We start from the raw sequence: 19,777 nt of genomic DNA on the forward strand, positions 1-19,777 counted from the left end.
TTACGCTGTTATTTTAATAATAAAACTTTGCAACGATAATTCTCTAAGTGATTTTCATATTGCAGTCACAAGAATTTTATACGGTTTCGTAAGAATAATTCTAAAATAGTTTTATAAGTCAACAACAGTAAAGAATAATTCTATAACACTCGTCACAAGTATCATTTGTAATCCGAATATCTTCCAAATTCCTATCACTTCTATAATTACAAGCATCACCTAAATTGCGATGCAAAGAAGGGTTGCCGGGCGAAACGAATGAAAAATCCTCGAATTCCGAGAGATCTCTGACAGATGGGACAGGAGAAGAACTGAAACCACCTTTTCGAATCATCTATCCTTATTTTCTATCCGCTTGTTTCCCAAATTGCCCAATAAACTCCCGTACAAATTATCTGCTCACCCTAGGAGCGTCTACCCTCCGCACACTAGCAGGAATCAAATTCCCCGAGGAACAAAGTCTCTCTATCCCCCGTCGCGCAGCACGGATCACGGGTGATCCACCTATCGCGAACCGTGTCAAGATTGGCTGGAAGCTCCGGAGTTCTCGGAGGTTGAACGCCTCGAAATCGGGGAAGGGTTGGCTCGACGTTCGACGCAGTCGAATCCCGTGACGGCGATGTTTATCTCGAGACTCGAAAAGAAATCGAACGCGCGGCGTTCGAGAACCTCGGATGTTGCTACTTATATTGCAAAATTTCTTAGTTTTCAAATCTCCAAATTTCTAAATCTTCAAATCTTCAAATCTTCAAATCTTCGAAGCTTCAAATCTTCGAATCTTCAAATCTTCAAATCTTCAAATCTTCGAAGCTTGAAACCTTCAAATCTTCAAATCTTCAAATCTTCAAACCTTCTAATCTTCAAACCTTCTAATCCTCAAACATTCAAAGCTTCGAATCTTCAAATTTTCAAATCTTCAAATCTTCAAACCTTCTAATCTTCAAACCTTCGAATCTTCAAACCTTCGAATCTTCAAATTTTCATATCTTCAAAGTTTCTAATCCTCAAACATTCAAACCTTCTAATTCTCAAACATTCAAACCTTCGAATCTTCAAATCTTCAAATCTTCAAACCTTCTAACCTCCAAACCTCCAAACCTCCAAACCTCCGAACCTTCAAACCTTCAAATCTTCAAACATTCAAATCTTCAAATCTTCAAATCTTCTAATCTTCAAACCTTCTAATCCTCAAACATTCAAACCTTCTAATTCTCAAACATTCAAACCTTCGAATCTTCAAATCTTCAAACCTTCTAACCTCCAAACCTCCAAACCATCAAATCTTCAAATCTTCAAATCTTCAAACCTTCAAATCTTCAAACCTTCAAATCTTCAAACTTTCAAATCTTCAAATCTTCAAATCTTCAAATCTTCAAATCTTCAAATCTTCAAATCTTCAAACCTCCGAATCTCCAAACCTCCGAATCTCCAAACCTCCAAACCTCCAAACCTTCAAATTCTCAAACCTTCAAATCTTCAATCCTTTGAACTATATTATTTCCCATCAAGCTCCAATCCAACTTTCCCATCTCCCATCGTTTCTCTATCACCAAAAGCCAATAAAACATTCAAACATTCGAACACTCAAGTCAAAGATGCACCCACACCTAGACACCACCATAACCTACGCCATTGATTTCAATATAAACCATTCCCGACAATCCCCGACGATCTAATATAAGAAGAAATCGCAGCGGAACGTGTTCAGGAAGTGTCAAACTTCCGACGTTCGATGCATTTGCATTCTGGCACCGCGGAAATCCCGTAACGGTGTCGGGCTGATTTATTGCCTCGAACAAAAAGCCTCGCGGCAGCCGGCGGCTGCTGGCAAGAAGCTCCCCAAAGGTTCATCGACGAGCCGTAGGCTTTTTGCTGAGAAATCCGTCGACTTGGCCGTCAGCCGCGGTTCCCTCGATTAGAAAGTTGTGGCGTATCGCGGCTGCAATCCTCTTAACACGTTCTCTTAACAATTGCATTATTATTATTGCATGTTCATCTAGCTGAATGCCACAGCATTACTTAGCATTATTTATAATATAAAAATGTTTTCAAATAACCATGGTCTAATTGAGTTGGAACGTTGAATTAGAATTCGCTAAAAAATCATATACTTCAAAAAGGAGGTACAATATTTGAGTTATTTGATTCGAGTATCTTATTATTTTTGATGATAGGAAGAAACGACGAATGAAAATGAGAAAGTTTAGGTAGTTCAACAATTAAGGGGACACAATATTTATGAATTATTGAAAATTATAGTCTCGAGAATTTATCAAATCTGATTTAGTCGAATGAAAGTTTATTTGTTCGATTGAAACTGCCATTATTGAATTTGAAATGTTGAAAGTACTTCGGCGTTTGGGATACCGAAAATAACGAATTTCACTGAAAGCTGAGAAAGGAAACTTCAATCGGTTCTTGCCGTTTAAAACTTTTTCAGAGCATCGTTGAATTGAATGCAACCTTTATCTTATACATTCTCGCACAAAGAGATTTATTCAATACCTCTACGAGCAAGATTGAAAGACGGTTGTGATTATTGTCTTAAAAAAAGGGGATACCTCTCTCCTCTTTTCCATGAGTAAGAGCTACACTCCTCGAGTACTCGTACTCCCGCTCGTTGAGCGACCGACGATGCACCGACGGAATGCACCTTTCAAGCATCAAGCTAGGAAGGTGACTCCTGCTCGGAGAACGAATTAATGGAGGGCGAAAAAAAGACAGTCGCAGAGTTCAAATATTTTTGTGTCGTGAAACTTTCGTGCTGCTGTCGCCTTGTTATTCCTCGTCACAGTTAGACCATTCAGATGATAAAATCGAGCTAAATGTCTAAATAAATTTCATTACAGTAAAGCTTAAATTGATAATTGCAGGTAGCAACCTGCAATCGAATAAGAGTTGCATTCTAACTGTTAGCCTTGATATGTAAGATTGCTGATAATTATTTAATTATAATACTCGATTAAATTATAAATTACCTATTATCATATTTAGTTATTATTAATTCATCATTGAAATTGATGTAGTTATAACGAATTCTAATTAGTAATTACAGGTGGTGAGTTTCTAATGAAATGAAAGTTTCATTTTAATTGTTAGTTCTAATGCATGATTGCATTACCGACAATTATTTAATTATAATACTCGATTAAATTACAAATTGTCTGTTATAGTATTTAGTTATTATTAATTCATCATTGAAATTGATGTAGTTATAACGAATTCTAATTAGTAATTACAGGTGGTGAGTTTCTAATGAAACGAAAGTTTCATTTTAATTGTTAGTTCTAATGTATGATTGCATTACCGACAATTATTTAATTATAATACTCGATTAAATTACAAATTGTCTATCATAGTATTTACTTATTACCAATGCATCATTGATATTGATATAATTATAATGAATTCTAAGTAGCAATTGCAGGTAGCGACTTTCCAATAAAAGTTTCATTTTAATTATTAACCCTAACATACGATCATATGATCGACAATGATTCAACCATAATAATCGATTAAATAACAAACTATCTATTACAATTTCCAATTGTTACTGATCTACAACTGAAACTGAACCGGCCATGACGCATCTCAATTGACAATTCCATGCAGGAACTCGCAAACGAAAATTCGATTTTAAACGTTAGCTTTAATATTAGATTACACGCTTTCAACATTATTGGATGATAATCCTTTCCAGCATGACCAGGGAAATTGGCCCGCGAGCTGAGAGAAGGAAGCTGAAGTAAGAAACGATATCCCGCGAGGGGATTGCAGGACGCGGGCGAGTTTCGCCGCAAGAAAGCTCGCTTTGAAACAAGGGCCAGGGAAAGATTCTAGCAGGATCCTCGCGTATGTGGGTCGGTGTTTCTTGTGGCCGATACGATCTTGTCCACCGTTGAAAAGATTTAGCGATTCTCCTTTAATTGGGAGGCGGAAGCGGGCTTCTCCGCTGGGATTAATCGTTTCGCTACGAACAGCGTCTGAGTGCTATCTTTGAGAAGCATTTGATCGTCCGTAATAGGTAGTTTAGAATGGAAAAGGAAATGGAGGATTATCTTTATGTATTTTTCATTTGCCACAATTGGGTCGTTTATTAGTCATTATTCAAGAGACGATTTCACGTCTTCGAGTGTCTCTGTTAGGCAAATATTTGGAGGATTCGAGGTCATTTTTTATGGTCGCTTTTAGGAATGTAGTTTTTAATAATTTAGGTTGTACCAATCTGGGTTTCCCTCATTTATGTCTAAGTTTTCTAGAATAGGATTCTTTGATCTAGGTTTTCCTAGTCTAGGATTCTTTAAGCTAGGATTTGCTAATCTATATTTTCCTACTCTAGATTTCCCCAATCTAGATTTTTCTACCTCAGATTTCCCTAATCTAGGTTTTCCTAGTCGAGGTTTCTTTAATCTAATTTTTCCCCATCTAGATTTCCCTAATCTAGGTTTTCCTAGCCTAGATTTCTTTAATCTAGTTTTTCCTGATCTAGATTTCCCTAATGTAGATTATCCTAATCTAGGTTTTCCTAGTCTAGATTTCTTTAATATAGTTTTTCCTAATCTAGATTTCCCTAATGTAGATTTTCCTAATCTAGACCTCCCTAATATAGGTTTTCCTACTTCTGTTTTTCCCACTCTAGATTTCTTTAATATAGTTTTTCCTAATCTAGATTTCCCTAATGTAGATTTTCCTACTCTAGATTTCCCTAATTTAGTTTTTCCCAGTCGAGGTTTCTTTAATCTAGTTTTTCCTAATCTAGACCTCCCTAATATAGGTTTTCCTACTTCTGGTTTTCCTACTCTAGATTTCTTCAATATAGTTTTTCCTAATCTAGATTTCCCTAATGTAGATTTTCCTACTCTAGATTTCCCTAATCTAGGTTGTCCCAGTTCGGATTTCCTTAATCTAGTTTTTCCTAACCCACTTCCCCATTCTAGTTTCTCCCACTTTAGGTTTCTCAAATCTACGTTCCCCTAATCTAGATCCCTTTAATCTATCGTTTTCCTAAACCAGATTCCCTTAATCTACGTTTTAATCTAGCTTTCCTCAGTTCAGATTTCTTTAATCCAGTCTTTCCTAATCCAAACATCTCCATTCCAGTTTAGCTTTCTTTAGTCTAGCTTCTCTTAAGCCAGATTCCCTTAATCTAGATTTCCCTAATCTAACTTTCCTCAGTTCAGATTTCTTCTAGTTTTCCTAATCTAGTTTTTCCTAATCCAAACATCTCCATTCCAGTTTAGCTTTCTTTCATCTAGCTTCTCTTAAGCCAGATTCCCTTAATCTACGTTTTAATCTAGATCTCCCTAGCCTACACCATCTCACATCAAACTCTCCATATTAAACCATCCGCGTCCAATACCTTCTCCATACCCATACAAGCGCATACACAGCGAAAACGAGTTAACTCGCCGGCAGCGAACAACAAACGCCAATTGAACCCATCCAGTGTACTAAGAGTTTCCATATAAAACGCGAGAAACTCGTGAATCGGGCCATAAAAGCGACGAGCTAAATAATTCGATCCCAGCCCGGGGGCGAGACACAGAGTTCACGCGTTTTTACGTGGACCTGCGCTCGCGCGCAACTTGAAAATTACCTCGCCGCCGGCCAGACGAGGGAAGAACATCCGCGCCGGTTCTTCAGCGAAACTCTTTTTTTTTTTCCCCTCCTCTTTTCTTTGCGCTCGCTCGGCCCGCCGGATCGAGCAAGAATCGTCTCGCCTCACAAAGAGCCACTTGCTGCCGCGTTGAAAGGGGACTCTTCAAAGGAACGTCGGGATAAGTTTGAACGGCGCGGCGGATGCAGCCGCGGTGCATCGATGTCCCCGAAGGCTCGTACCCGGAAACGGAATTATCAACGCTGCTTCATCAAATTATTTCCCCGGCCACCTACAGCCCGGCCGTTTCTGTCTCTTGGAAATTACTTCGGCCGCCCTTTAATTCGCTTACCCCGGAAGACGAGTTAACTCGTCGTTCACGTTTACTAGAAACTTTCGGGCAGTTCTGCTTTCGCGTAATGTACTTTGGAGGATTGTTGTTTAATCTGATTCGTGCCCGTTTGTGGTGGAGAATGATTTGTTTGAGGTTTTATGCTTGAGATTTTTGAATATTTACGCCTTCAAAGTTCTTGGTCGTTTGAGTGTTGACGTTGCTGGGTTTTTAATGGTTAACTGTTTAACCCTTTGAGTCTTTAATCTTTTTTTTTGTTTAATCCTTGAATTATTCGAGTGTTTGATGATCAAATGTTTGATCTCTCGATTTTTCAATACTTCAAACATTTAATCATTCTGCCTTTGAATCTTTCAAGTGTTTCACTGTTCAGAAGTTTGAATGTTCAGCACTTCAATTTTTCAACTCTTCAACTCTTCAACTGTTTAATCATTCAACCCTTGAATTCTTCACGTGTATAATTTTCCAAATGTTCAAATGTTCAGTGCTTCAACTCTTCAACCATTTAATCATTCAATCCTTGAATTCTTCACGTGTCGAATTTTCCAAATTTCAAATGTTCAGTCCTTCAACTCTTCAACCATTTAATCATTCAATCCTTGAATTCTTCAAGTATTCAATTCTTAAAATATTCAACTGTTCAGTCCTTCAACTCTTCAACTCTTCAACCATTTAATCATTCAATCCTTGAATTCTTCAAGTGTTCAATTCTTAAAATGTTGAACTGTTCAGTCCTTCAACTCTTCAACTCTTCAACCATTTAATCATTCAACCCTTGAATTCTTCAAGCGTTTCAATATTCAAACATTCAACTCTTCAACCCTCCAACTTCTCAAACACTCAAACACTCACCTCTCCAGCTCTCCAACCCTCAAAACCCTCACCCCGCAACCCCTCAGTCCCTCAACTTTCAAACCTCCAAACTCCGACACTCCCAACTGATCAAACCGCACCGAAGTACGCAAGAACCGCGTGCAATAATTCCGAATCTCGTTCACACGTCCGGCGGTAACCGGTTAAACAGCAAAGAGCAAGTTTATCAGGGAGGAATCCGATACGGCAGCATCCCTCGAACCATAGAAATTGTTCCGCTCCGGTTCCCCCTCGATCGCTTTATTTTATAACGAAACTTGCTACGAAACTTCCCAGCGATACGAGCCCGTGGTGCGTTCACCGCAAACAACAGTAGGCGAGCAGCGCCGAAACTCGAACACGATCCGCGCGTAGTAAAGTTCTTTGACTTTCACAGTTCAACGGCCACTCTTCGGACGCTTCTCACTTTCCGGGCGAATGACGCGCTCGTCTTCCGTTAACCGTTTGAGTGCTGAGGAGCGCCATAGCGCTCTTCTTGTGTTGCGCCAAAATTGCGAAGAGCGCGGAGGCGATTCTGTTTATCACTACCAATTATATTATAATTTTAATATCAATTATATTATAATATGAATATATTATAATATATTATCAATTATATTATAACATCAATATATTGTAATGTATTATCAATTATATTATAATATAGTATTAATTATATTATAAAATAGTATCAATTATATTATAATATATTATATCAATTATATTATAATATAGTATCAATTATATTATATAATATATTATCAATTATATTATAAAACATTATATCAATTATATTATAATATATTATAATTTTCTTCCTATATTCTTCAAGAAATAAATCAAAGTAAATTTATTTGAATAAATGTTATTTTTTGAAATTTTCTTGTAATAACACAATATCTGTGATCTCATTAGAAAACTACTCTTATTAATTTTTTTGCATACACTCTCAATAACTCCTGCATTTTTGGTAAATATCCACAAAAGTTTACCATCCAAACGGTTAAGCAACCGTCGAACAGATTCTCAGGGGACGCTCGATCGAGCGTGGGATCCAGCGTCGCGACGCCTTTGCTGTTTCCGAGCAACACGCCCCGCTGCAGGAAGATTCCCGGAGATTTACATTGGAACTCGGCCCGCGGTGTCGCTGCGCCGGCACGTTCAATCGGAATCGTTAGCGCCCGAGTTTGCTCGCGTGGTTCTCTGTGTCGCGCGGTTTGATCGCGACGAGTGCGTCGGTGTATCCGTTCGATCCGCGACGAGACGCTCTCCTCGTTGTTGCGAGGCGGGCTTGGAACTCCGGGTAGACTCGGTGGAACGAACGTACTCGAGATAATCAGATTCTGGGATAGATGTTTGGAGAGCAGGCAGATGCGTCGAAGAAGTGTGTTGGTTTCTCGTTTCGATGGACTGGCGGGATTGTTTCTTTTTTCAGTACAATGAAATAACCATTGTTCAGACAATTCAGCATCCGAATACTTTCAGTGTTACAAATATTCTCGCTAACTTTTCGTTTACCAGAGAACTCGATTGTTCTGCGTAGAACGAGTCAGAAGTTACAGAACTGAATAACTGAATAATTGAGTAGAATCTGTGTTCACCGAGCAGTATCGACTTCTTGATTGTTCTTCGTGTTTGGAATGTAGGGAGGGGTTCTGATTGTTTATATGTTTATGTTTTAGGGCATTTGAAATAGTAGTTGAAGAAGTATTTGGGGTAGTTTTGAAAGGAGCGTTTGAAGTACTTTGTGAAGTAGGATTTGAGGTACTTTGGGAAGTTGTGTTTGTGGTGTCTGTGTTAGGGTTTGAAATACTTTTGGAAGTAGTATTTGTAGTACTTTTTGAAGTAGTATTTGTGGTGTCTGTATTAGTATTTGAAGTATTTTTGGAAGTAGTATTTGTAGTACTTTTTGAAGTAGTATTTGTGGTAATTGTATTTTAGTATTAGAAGTACTTTTGGAAGTACTATTTATAGTACTTTTTGAAGTAGTATTTGTTGTAACTGTATTAGTATTAGAAGTACTTTTGGAAGTAGTATTCATAGTACTTTTGAAAGTAGTATTTATAGTAATTTTGGAAGTAGTATTCATAGTATTTTTTGAAGTAGTATTTGTGGTATCTGTATTAATATCTGAAGTACTTTTTGAAATAGAATCTGTATTAGTATTTGAACAACTATCAAAGATAGTATCTCTATTAGTATTTCAACAACTTTCAGAGCTAGTATCTGTACTAGTATTTCAACAACTCTCAGAGCTAGTATCTGTATTAGTATTTCAACAACTTTCACATACAGTATCTGTATCACTATTTCAACAACTTTCAGTATTATTTCCATATCAGTATTCTTAATACTAATACACCTTCCGCTATTATTTCAAGTACCACTCACAGCAATCCTCACATTAATAATCCTACTCCTCTCCAAAGCAACATTTCCATATCATATCATCATTTCAATATCATCGTCTTAACCAACACTTCACCTACAACATTCGAATTAACACAAAATCAACCTACAAACTCATTCTCCCCCATCTCTAGAATAAAACATTCATTCCCTACAATCCCCTACAACCCTCATCCCCTATCCCATCCACCTCAAATAATCCAACCACACACACACGTCCAAGAAAATCGAGTTCAAGATCGCTGTCCCAGAAGACGGAGACCCACAAAAAGAAAGCTCCCCAGTGAGAGCAAAAACCGTCCGAATTCCACGAGCAAAATATTCAACACGATCCGAAAGTTCGTCGGAACTCGGTGTCGCTCGGCTCGAGGAGAAGTCGCCGTCCATTACGGCGGCCCGATCCTTTTGTTCGACGGCCCGTTTTGCATTTCACGTCTCGCCCGGCTTTTGTGCTCCGAAATCGCGGCCCCCGGCCCCTCCCCCCGTTCACCCCCGAGCCGCTTCGGTGCCGGGGACACGCCTTACTTCGCGCCGCTCCGATAAACCGCTCCGTTCGCCGATCTTCGGCTCGTCGCTCGTGAATTTTCAGCTCGACGAGCCGAGATAGGCGGTTTCTCCGCTCCTTTTGCAGCTCTTTGGGGCCGCCCGAGGAAAACTCCGGCGTCCCAGCCAGCGAATCGATATGTTTTTAGGGAGAAAGTGTCGTTGATAAGGGGATAGCTCGATGCTGGATGCTTGAAAGCCGGCTTTCCATGGAAAGAGTGATTCGATTTCGCCTGTTCGCGCGAGACTGGCTTCGGTATACCTCGGTTGGCGAGACTGAATCTTTCTTTTCATAACGTTTCGAGTATGTAGATTTTATCTTGGAGCTGATAATAACTCGAGGTGCTGGATTATTCTGTTATTCTCCCTTTGCGTAAGGTGGAGCGGGGTAAGTGCACCCCAGTTTTTAGTCAGTTCGACTTTCAACTCATCTTTAATTTGTTTTATAATACATTAACGTTTATTGAAAACGAATACTTGAGTTAATACGCTTTAATTAACATTGATAGAAACGACAGTTTCACTTGTATATTTTAATTTTTCAAGGAAATTGTAAAAAACCCAACAACTGTACACTTTTCCCGAAAATGGGGCGTGTGCACGACTGACCATTAAAACCGATTTGAAGCCTTATATCGTGTGCTACGAGACAAGAGTATAACTATTTATATGTTTGCTATAAAATACTTCCTATTGTATTCCAATATGTTGTTTCGTTTGGGAGTAAAGCAAATTAAAATAAATAAATAAATACGAAGGAATTAGTGGAATAAAGTCCTAATATAAGAAGATCTAAGATATATTAATAGTAATGGTACAATGTTGAATGTTGAAAAATGATATTTTCGAACAAATGTATTAATCAGAATAATGGTAACGTTGGAACGTAGTTGTATACAGTTTTAAATTGTTTTATATAGTTTTATATAATTTTATATAGTATCTCCCCTTTTTATATTGTTTTATATGGTTTTATATAGTTTTAAATAATTTTATATAGTTTTATATAGTATCTCCCCTTTTTATATTGTTTTATATGATTTTATATAGTTTTATATAGTATCTCCCCTTTTTATATTGTTTTATATGGTTTTATATAGTTTTATATAGTTTTAAATAGTTTTATATACTTTTATATAATTTTATACAGTATCTCCCCTTTTTATATTGTTTTATATGGTTTTATATAGTTTTAAATAGTTTTATATAGTTTTATATAATTTTATATAGTATCTCCCCTTTTTATATTGTTTTATATGGTTTTATATAGTATTGCACCTTTTTATACAGTTTAATTCTCTGGCAATCCTCTCTGTTTCCTGAATACCGTTACATCAATTTGCACATTGAGGCTAAATACATTTAGGATACTGAATCTCGAGCAAACGTACAGAATTTCGATGCCAGCGCGAGCTCACCCTCGGAGTAAACAAAACAGTTCAACCTCTGAAATCCCGAGCAACTTTTCTATCATGGCATCGCAATTACGAGCGTCGCGCGGTAGGACATCTTGATTTAATTGAGCGCGACGCGATGGTCCAATTCCGCGAGCGGAATCGTACTTCGGCGTGTTCCGGCATCGTGACCGAGTTTACATCGGGCCCGGTGTAACTGCCACTCGTTCACGGGTTTCCAAACGAGTTTACGCCTGTCGCATTAGCCGTCACGCTATAAAATTCTGGGGTTAATCGCACGATACACTGGAATATATAATTCCACCAAGCTGTTTACGAGTCGCCGGGAACGCTGATGTTTCCCGGCGAATTCGTTAGCCGTGCTCGCGCCAGGACTCGCTGTGTATGTAATCGTTTGTCGCTCTTAGGGACAATGTAACTTGAGAATGTGCTCTGCTTGTTTGGGAGTGCTGCACCGCTTCATTTGACTGGAGGTGAATTTGAAAACTTGATGGTTGGAATGTTGGAGAGCTTGAGCATTTGGAAGTTTGGAGGTTCAAATATTTGAGCGGTGGATGATTTGTGGAGTTTCAGGATTGGGAGGATTAGTGATTTGGAGATTTAGGGGTGTGGGCATTTGGGGTTTGGGGATTTGAAGGTGTAAAGGTTTGAAGGTTTGAAGATTTGAAGGTTTGAAGGGTTGAAGGTTTGAAGGTTTGAAGGTTCGAGGATTTGAAGTTTTCAGGATTTGGAGGTTCGAAGGTTTGAACGGTTGAGACTTGAAACCCAGAAACCCTGAAACCCTGAAACCCCGAAACTCTGAAACTCTGAAACTTTGAAGATTTGTAGATTTGAAGATTTGAAGATTTGAAGATTTGAAGATTTGAAGGTTTGAAGGTTTGAAGGTTTGAAGATTTGAAGATTTGATGGTTTGAAACTTTGAAACTTCGAAACGTTGGAACTTTGAAACATTGAAACATTGAAACATTGAAACATTGATACATTGAAACTTTGAAGCTTTGAAACTTTGAAACTTTGAAACTTTGAAACTTTGATATTTTGAAACTCTGGAACTCTGAAACTCTGAAACCTTGAAACCCAGAAACCCTGAAACTCTGAAACTCTGAAACCTAGAAACCCAGAAACCCTGAAACTCTGAAACTCTGAAACTTTGAAGATTTGAAGATTTGAAGATTTGATGGTTTGAAACTTTGAAACTTTGAAACTGTGAAACATTGAAACATTGAAACATTGAAACTTTGAAGCTTTGAAACTTTGAAATTCTGAAACTCTGAAACTCTGAAACCCTGAAACCCTGAAACCCTGAAACCCTGAAACTTCGCAACTTTGAAGATTTGAAGATTTAGAAACTTAGAAACTTTCCAATTTCCCAATTTTCCAATTACTCCCCACATTACGAATAAACCTGTTATCGTTTTCAAACAGTTATATGATTCGATTTCCATCGAATTATCACAAGAACGAGTAAGAAATTCCGTGGAAAACAGTTGAAAGACGGGCACCAGGTTGCTAACACCAATATTAATCCTATGCGACGTTGTTGCAGTTTTGCACAGGGTACTGCAGAGCTCGCTTTCAACTCGGGGCGAGCGTCGTTGTCCAATTACGAGCCGGGTAATCGAATTTGCGACGCGCTCTAGTCGCGTAACGAGCCATCGTCCGGGATTCTTTCTTCCGTCGGTGCTCGATATTCGAAGGGGAACTGGACACGTTCAGGAAGAACCGGCTCGCAAAGAAACGGCTGCTTGATACGCGCGGACAACACGGAAGGATCCGGCGAAGGATAAAATTTGAATCTAAATTTATATTCAAATGAAGTCGGACCCGGTTTAAACGAAGCATTGTGATGCGCGGGCCACGTTCTGCTTCGGTCTCTCTGTTTTATGTTCGTGTTACGTTTATGTTTGTATTAAATGTATATGCGTGTATATGCTGACCCTAGGATGTTCAGGATCTCTTCCAGTATTCATAATTCATGAAAGGAAATCGGATGAAAGATAATGTTGTTCGGTATTTTTTTTGCTTTTCGTGGGTTTATTAGATATTCTCTTGTATAATCATTGTGTATGCTGTTGGGAATAGTCGCATTTTGCTTGGGGCTGTTGTATATAGTTGTGCATATCATATTTCCTGGATTTGAAGCATTTGGAGCGTGAAGGCAGAATAATGATATATTTTGTTTAAATTTCCAAATCTCCAGATTTTCAGATCTCTAAATTTTCAGATCTCCAAATTTTCAAATTTCTAAATTTTCAAATCTCTAGATTTTCAGATCTCTAAATTTTCAAATCTCGAAATTTTCAAATCTCTAACCTTTCAAATTTCTAAACTTTCAAATCTCTAAATTTTCAAATTTCTAAACTTTCAAATCTCTAAATTTTCAAATTTCTAAATTTTCAAATCTCCAGATTATCAGATTTCCAAATTTTCAAATTTCTAAACTTTCAAATTTCTAAACTTTCAAATTTCTAAACGTTCAAATCTCTATATTTTCAAATTTCTAAATTTTTAAATCTCTAAATTTTCAAATCTCAAGATTTCCAAATTTCTAAACTTCCAAATCTCTAGATTTTCAAATCTCCAGATTTTCAGATCTCTAAATTTTCAAATTTCTAAATATTCAAATCTCCAGATTTCCAAAGTTCTAAACTTCCAAATCTCTAGATTTTCAAATCTCCAGATTTTCAGATCTCTAAATTTTCAAATCTCCAGATTTTCAGATCTCTAAATTTTGAAATTTTTAAACTTTCAAATCTCTAAATTTTCAAATTTCTAAACTTTCGAATCTCTAAATTTTCAAATTTCTAAATTTTCAGTTCTCCAGATTTCCAAATTTCTAAACTTCCAAATCTCTAGATTTTCAAGCTTACAAATTTTTTAATTCCCAGGCCTCTGAATCTCAAAAAATTCTTAAACCAAGTCCGCCAATTTCCAAACCTCCAAACTTCCAAATCTCCATATCGCAAAACTCCTGAATCCACTCGTTTGCAAATTTCCAAATTTCCGAATTTCCAAATCCCCGAATCCTGAAACATCGCAATCTCAGCAACCATTCGCTGTCTAAGTGGCATCGTATAGCGGATTACGCAAGCAACTCGTTTACACATCATGTGCACACAGTTTTCCGACAAACGCACGAAACATGCAGTGCACGGTAATCGTTGTACCGTTCACTGGATTGTTTCGTCGAGCATCAAAACAGTCTTAACTAGAACCAAGTGGCCATTATATCGAACGACAGGATGTAAAAGCGTTAATATGCTATAATGTCTGATGAAGTAACTACCGAAATGTGTCGCGAAGATACATTAAAGTTATATTAAATGCGATAACCGCGATAATATCGAATGAAATAAATTAACCTACATCCCAGAAGATCTTCTGTGACGTTGATTGCCCATTGAACGCGTGAAACTGGCGAAGAATCGCCTGTAAGGATCGATGATCGTGAGAGTATAATGAAGTAGAATGAATCGGCATTGGTCAGACATCGATCTAGACCAAGGTTTCTCAACGAGAGCCATATGGCTAAAAGAAACTTTTGTGCCAGCTGAAGGAAAGGAAGAATTAGTTATTGAAGAATTAGTATTTAATTATAATTAATCCTTTGCACTCGAGAATATTTTTCTCAACAAATATTCATTATTTTCTGATGAAATATCAATGATTACAACTAACATAAAGAAATACCTTGCATAAATTAAGTAACAGAACTATTTTATTTCGATGTTCCAGATGTTGATGCATTATAGAAAAATTTAATATTGAATTCGAAATTTTATAATTTCGTTGACTTAAATCAAATGGAGAGGAAAATGTGCCTCATATATCACTTATCATTTATAGCAAAGATACAAAGCAAAAATGATTAATTCTTTGATATGAAAATTCTTATATCACTCTATTATCTAATTATTTACATTACGGAAAATTCGTATTCGAAATCAATTAACTTCCAAGTCGTAATTATTTTGTTTTTGAAAGAAGAAAGATTTTTTAATTATTATTTTTTGAAGTTCTTATATCACCCTGTTATCTAGTTATTTATATTACGGAAAATTCATATTCAAAATTAATTATCTTCCAAGTCGTAATTATTTTATCATTTCCAAAAGAAAAAACATTTTTTAATTATTATTTTTGAAAATTCTTATATCACCTTATTATCTAGTTATTTACGTTACAGAAAATTCATATTCGAAATTAATTATCTTCCAAGTCGTAATTATTTTATCATTTCCAAAAGAAAAAACATTTTTTAATTATTATTTTTTGAAGTTCTTATATCACCCTGTTATCTAGTTATTTATATTACGGAAAATTCATATTCAAAATTAATTATCTTCCAAGTCGTAATTATTATATCATTTTTAAAAGAAAAAAAATTGTTTAATTATTATTTTTGAAAATTCATATATTACCTTATTATCTACTTATTTACGTTACGGAGAATTCATATTCGAAATTAATTATCTTCCAAGTCGTAATTATTGTATCATTTCCAAAAGAAAAAGAATGTTTGAATTATTATTTTCGAAAGCTCTGGTAATCGGTGACCACCGTCGCAGTCAAAGTGTTAACCATAAGGGAAAAAAGGGTTGAGAAACCCTGATATAGACGTTTCCGCGAGGAAGCTCCGAGCAAGAGGCTCGAATTGAAGGGAAGTAACCCCGAATGGAGAATTATCCTCGCCGGAAGAGGAAGGCGCGAGACTGACGAGACAAACGCGCGCACAAAGGCCGACTTTCTTTCGTCCAATTGCTCTTCACCGGGGGCATTTCCGTTTCGTCTCGTCGTACGGTAGGTCAGCGGTCTCCCCGAACGTCTCGTTTCAATCAACGTCCATTCAGCGTTGAATTTACGACCGCCGACCGGAACAAGGACACCTTCGGCTCTTATTTAACGCTATTTTTACCGAAACCGTCGAGCCGCTTTCGAAATTCTCACTGGAAAATTGTTTTCCGTGTTGGATCGTGTTCTTTCGATCTCGATCTCTGGCGTGACGAATGTTGTAATGATTATAAAAGAAACGACATCGAGGAATAATTAAAATTGGAGAATTTCCATGGGTAAACATTTGAGAACGTGTCTATAATGTTTTGTGGGTTTAATGATTTTTAGAAGAAAAGTTGTAGGTTCGATTGAGGAATAATTTTTAAAAAATAATTTTCAAATTTTGGATTCTGTTTTCTGACTAGTTTCACGTTTTTAAGATACTAATTAGTCATTGTGGATATTTATGGTGAATATAACAGTAATGATTAATATATAATAATAATGTAATATGATAATGATTAATATATGATAATGATATGATACGATAATGATTAATATATAATAACAATATAATATGATAATGGTTAATATATGATAATAGTATGATATGATAATGATTAATATATTATATTATTATGATATATTTATCATTATCATATTATATTATTATGATATACGATTAATATACAATAATGATATAATATGATAATGATTAATATATAATAATGATATAATATGATAATGATAAATATATAACAATGATATAATATGATGACGATCAATATACAATAATAACATAATATGATAATAATAATTTAATATGATAATTCATGACCATTCAAGGTTTATTCACTATTATTTATAATTTAGTCTAACGTGAATAAATATGATCTAAAATCCACTTTAGATTCAAGACACGCGAACGAAAAACGTTGAAAAATTATAGAACGCCGAGGAATCGAAGGGCTTGCCATTTCCAAAAACTGTTATCGGAGTCAAGGGAAATTCGGCAGAGTCGAGGAAAAAATTTTGCAGGTTTCTCGAAGCTCAGGGTTGAAAATATTCAAAAGTTGGTCAGACCGGGGTGTGTATTTTCGAGGAGCCAGGCGAGATACGAGTTTCGGAGAGTCTGGAAGTTGCGCAGCGAGAGGTTCTTTCCAAAGTGAACACGTGAGAGGGTTGCGAAGTGGCTGTTTAACCTTTCCGCTTCTAACGTCGACTTAACTCGTCGTTTACGGAAGTTTTCGGAACTACCCTGCTGCCGGTAGCTATCGGCTTCATCTGAATTTAATTGACCGGAGACAGAAATTGGAACGTTCCACGTGCGAACTTCTGGATGCGTCTAAATTAACTATTGTAGAGTCCTTTGATTGCGACTTTTGAAAGAATATACATCGTGATAAGTTGTTAGCTATGTTGATTTAGTAATATATATCCTGAAATGTTAGTTAATTAAAATTTCAGTAAATTTCGAACCTATCAAAATGATCTATTTTAGGTTCCTCCGCTTGAAATTTTTGGGAAATATATATTTCTAGAAAATTGTTGTATCTATCGAATCACTGATTCGTATTACAAAATAATGTTAATTAAAATTTCAGTAAATTTCGAACCTATCCAAACGAGCTGTTTTGAGTCCCTCCGTTTGAAATTTTGGAAAATATACATATGTAGATTACTGATTCCATCGAATCACTGACTCATATTCTAAAATAATAATTAAAATTCAATGAACACACTATTTTAGTTTGCATAATGGAACACAAACCAATCAGAATACCCAATTTTAGACTCTTCTCAAACTCATTAAAAACACATACTTCCCCAAGAATCTCCCAAATACATTAAACCACTAATTCAAATTTGAACTTCACTGAAATCAATCGAACTCTCAATGAACACATTTCCCTAATTAGTACAATGAAATAACCATTATCCAGACAATTCAAGAGTCGAATACTTTCAGTGTTACAGATATTCTCACTAACTTTTCGTTTACCAAAGACCTCGATTATTCTCCTTAGAAAGAGTCAGAAGTTGTAAAATTGAATAATAGAAATAACCGGAAACTGTTGCCGTCTCTGTTATGATTCTAAACTGTTTTCTAACTGTATTGATGCTGTTTCTAGTCTGATTCTAAACTGTGTTCTAACTGTACTGATGTTGTTTCTGTTCTGATTCTAAACTCTAACTAATGCTGTTTCTGTTCTGATTCTAAACTGTGTTCTAACTATACTGATACTGTTTCTGGTCTAATTCTAAACTGTGTTCTAACTATACTGATACTGTTTCTGTTCTGATTCTAAACTGTGTTCTAACTGTACTGATGCTGTTCCTGTTCTGATTCTAAACTCTGACTGATGCTGTTTCTAGTCTTATTCTAAACTGTGTTCTAACTGTACCGATGCTGTTTCTGTTCTGATTCTAAACTCTAACTGATGCTGTTTCTGGTCGGATTCTAAACTGTGTTCTAACTATACTGATACTGTTTCTGTTCTGATTCTAAACTGTGTTCTAACTGTACTGATGCTGTTTCTGGTCGGATTCTAAACTCTAACTGATGTTGTTTCTAGTCTTATTCTAAACTGTGTTCTAACTGTACCGATGCCGTTTCTGTTCTGATTCTAAACTCTAACTGATGCTGTTTCTGTTCTAATTCTAAACTCTGCCTCTCTAAAGAGTTTTTACAATCCCCTTAGACCCACTCCCTCCCTCTCGATACACGAAGGTGGTCCTCAGGATCCCAATTCAACATTCGAATACTTTCAGTGTTACAAATATTCTCACTAACTTTTCATCGACCAAAGGACTCGATTATTCTCCGTAGAACGAGTCAGATGTTACAGAACTGAATAACAGAAACAACCGAAAAGCGAATAACTGAGTAATCGAGTAGAATCTGTACTCACCGAGCAGTATCGACTGGTTCGCCCGTTGGACCAGCTTGTCCACGGTGTTCTTGAACTCCTTCGATTCTTTGATCCTGATCTGCGCGCGGAACACCTCGCCCAACTTCGGTTTACCGAGGAGCGCCATCTTCTCTTCGGCGGTTCTATCCTCAGGTTGCTTCATTTCCGCCGCGACTGCGATCCCTGCCTCGGCTGTGAACAAACGGGCAGACTTTGCTAACTAATCGGTGGCACGATGCTCTTCCTCGACGAGACATCGATGTATGATCGAAACGTTGACGCAGAGCAAAGCGCTGTTCGGCAATTTAACCTTTGGAGTACTGAATGCGACGCAGCTGAGCGCTTCGTGCTGTTAACACGCTCCGTGCCACGGAAATTTTGATCATGTTTCGCTTATGAACTGTATCGATTTTGTAAATAATATGTTAACCCCCTATGGGCCGAATTTTGGTTCACGATTATAAGGAAATCTATGCGGTAGAAAATTAATAAATATCCACATACGAATACTAATTAAGAATGTATTCAATAGTTCCCATAATTTCATCGAACGAATATATTTCGTAACTTTCGAGTTACAATGACGTTAAACTTTCACGCCTGAGCGTATAAAAGTTGAAGTTAACAGATTATTTCAGTTTATTCACCACTTTGAATGCAAAATGAAATAAATCAACAAGATGCCAATATACTGATATGCGACTTCAAAGTTACATGGGCCTGCAGAGGGTTAAGTTATATTCAAGCTTTTTTTTAGTTTTATATATTTTGATATCGGTGCTTTGTAACGTATGCGGATATTCTTGACCATGTGTCCCTTGAAAATATTTTGTTAGAAAAATTAACGTGTACCAGATGTGGTACACGTGGCACTGAACGTGTTACCGTTGACTGCCACGATGGCCACCGGTGACCGAAGCTTTTG

The 19,777-nt window shown here is 36.8% G+C and overlaps 1 protein-coding gene and 1 long non-coding RNA gene across 5 annotated transcripts in view; one reads left to right on the plus strand and one right to left on the minus strand.

Moving 5' to 3' along the window:
• The window catches only part of LOC116427458 (uncharacterized), a 267,123-nt gene that overhangs the window by 133,686 nt on the left and 113,660 nt on the right, over positions 1-19,777 (plus strand). The window lies entirely within an intron of this gene.
• Calx (sodium/calcium exchanger 3) overlaps positions 1-19,777 on the minus strand; it is a 241,357-nt gene that overhangs the window by 95,061 nt on the left and 126,519 nt on the right. For all 3 annotated transcript variants that reach the window (XM_076369801.1, XM_031977811.2, XM_031977812.2), the window contains one exon: positions 18,853-19,044. In XM_076369801.1, the coding sequence (XP_076225916.1) occupies positions 18,853-19,044 (192 nt within the window). The remainder of the gene's footprint in view (positions 1-18,852; positions 19,045-19,777) is intronic.

The sequence above is a fragment of the Nomia melanderi genome, chromosome 8, assembly GCF_051020985.1.
Source record: "Nomia melanderi isolate GNS246 chromosome 8, iyNomMela1, whole genome shotgun sequence".
NCBI classification, from domain to species: Eukaryota; Metazoa; Arthropoda; class Insecta; order Hymenoptera; family Halictidae; genus Nomia; species Nomia melanderi.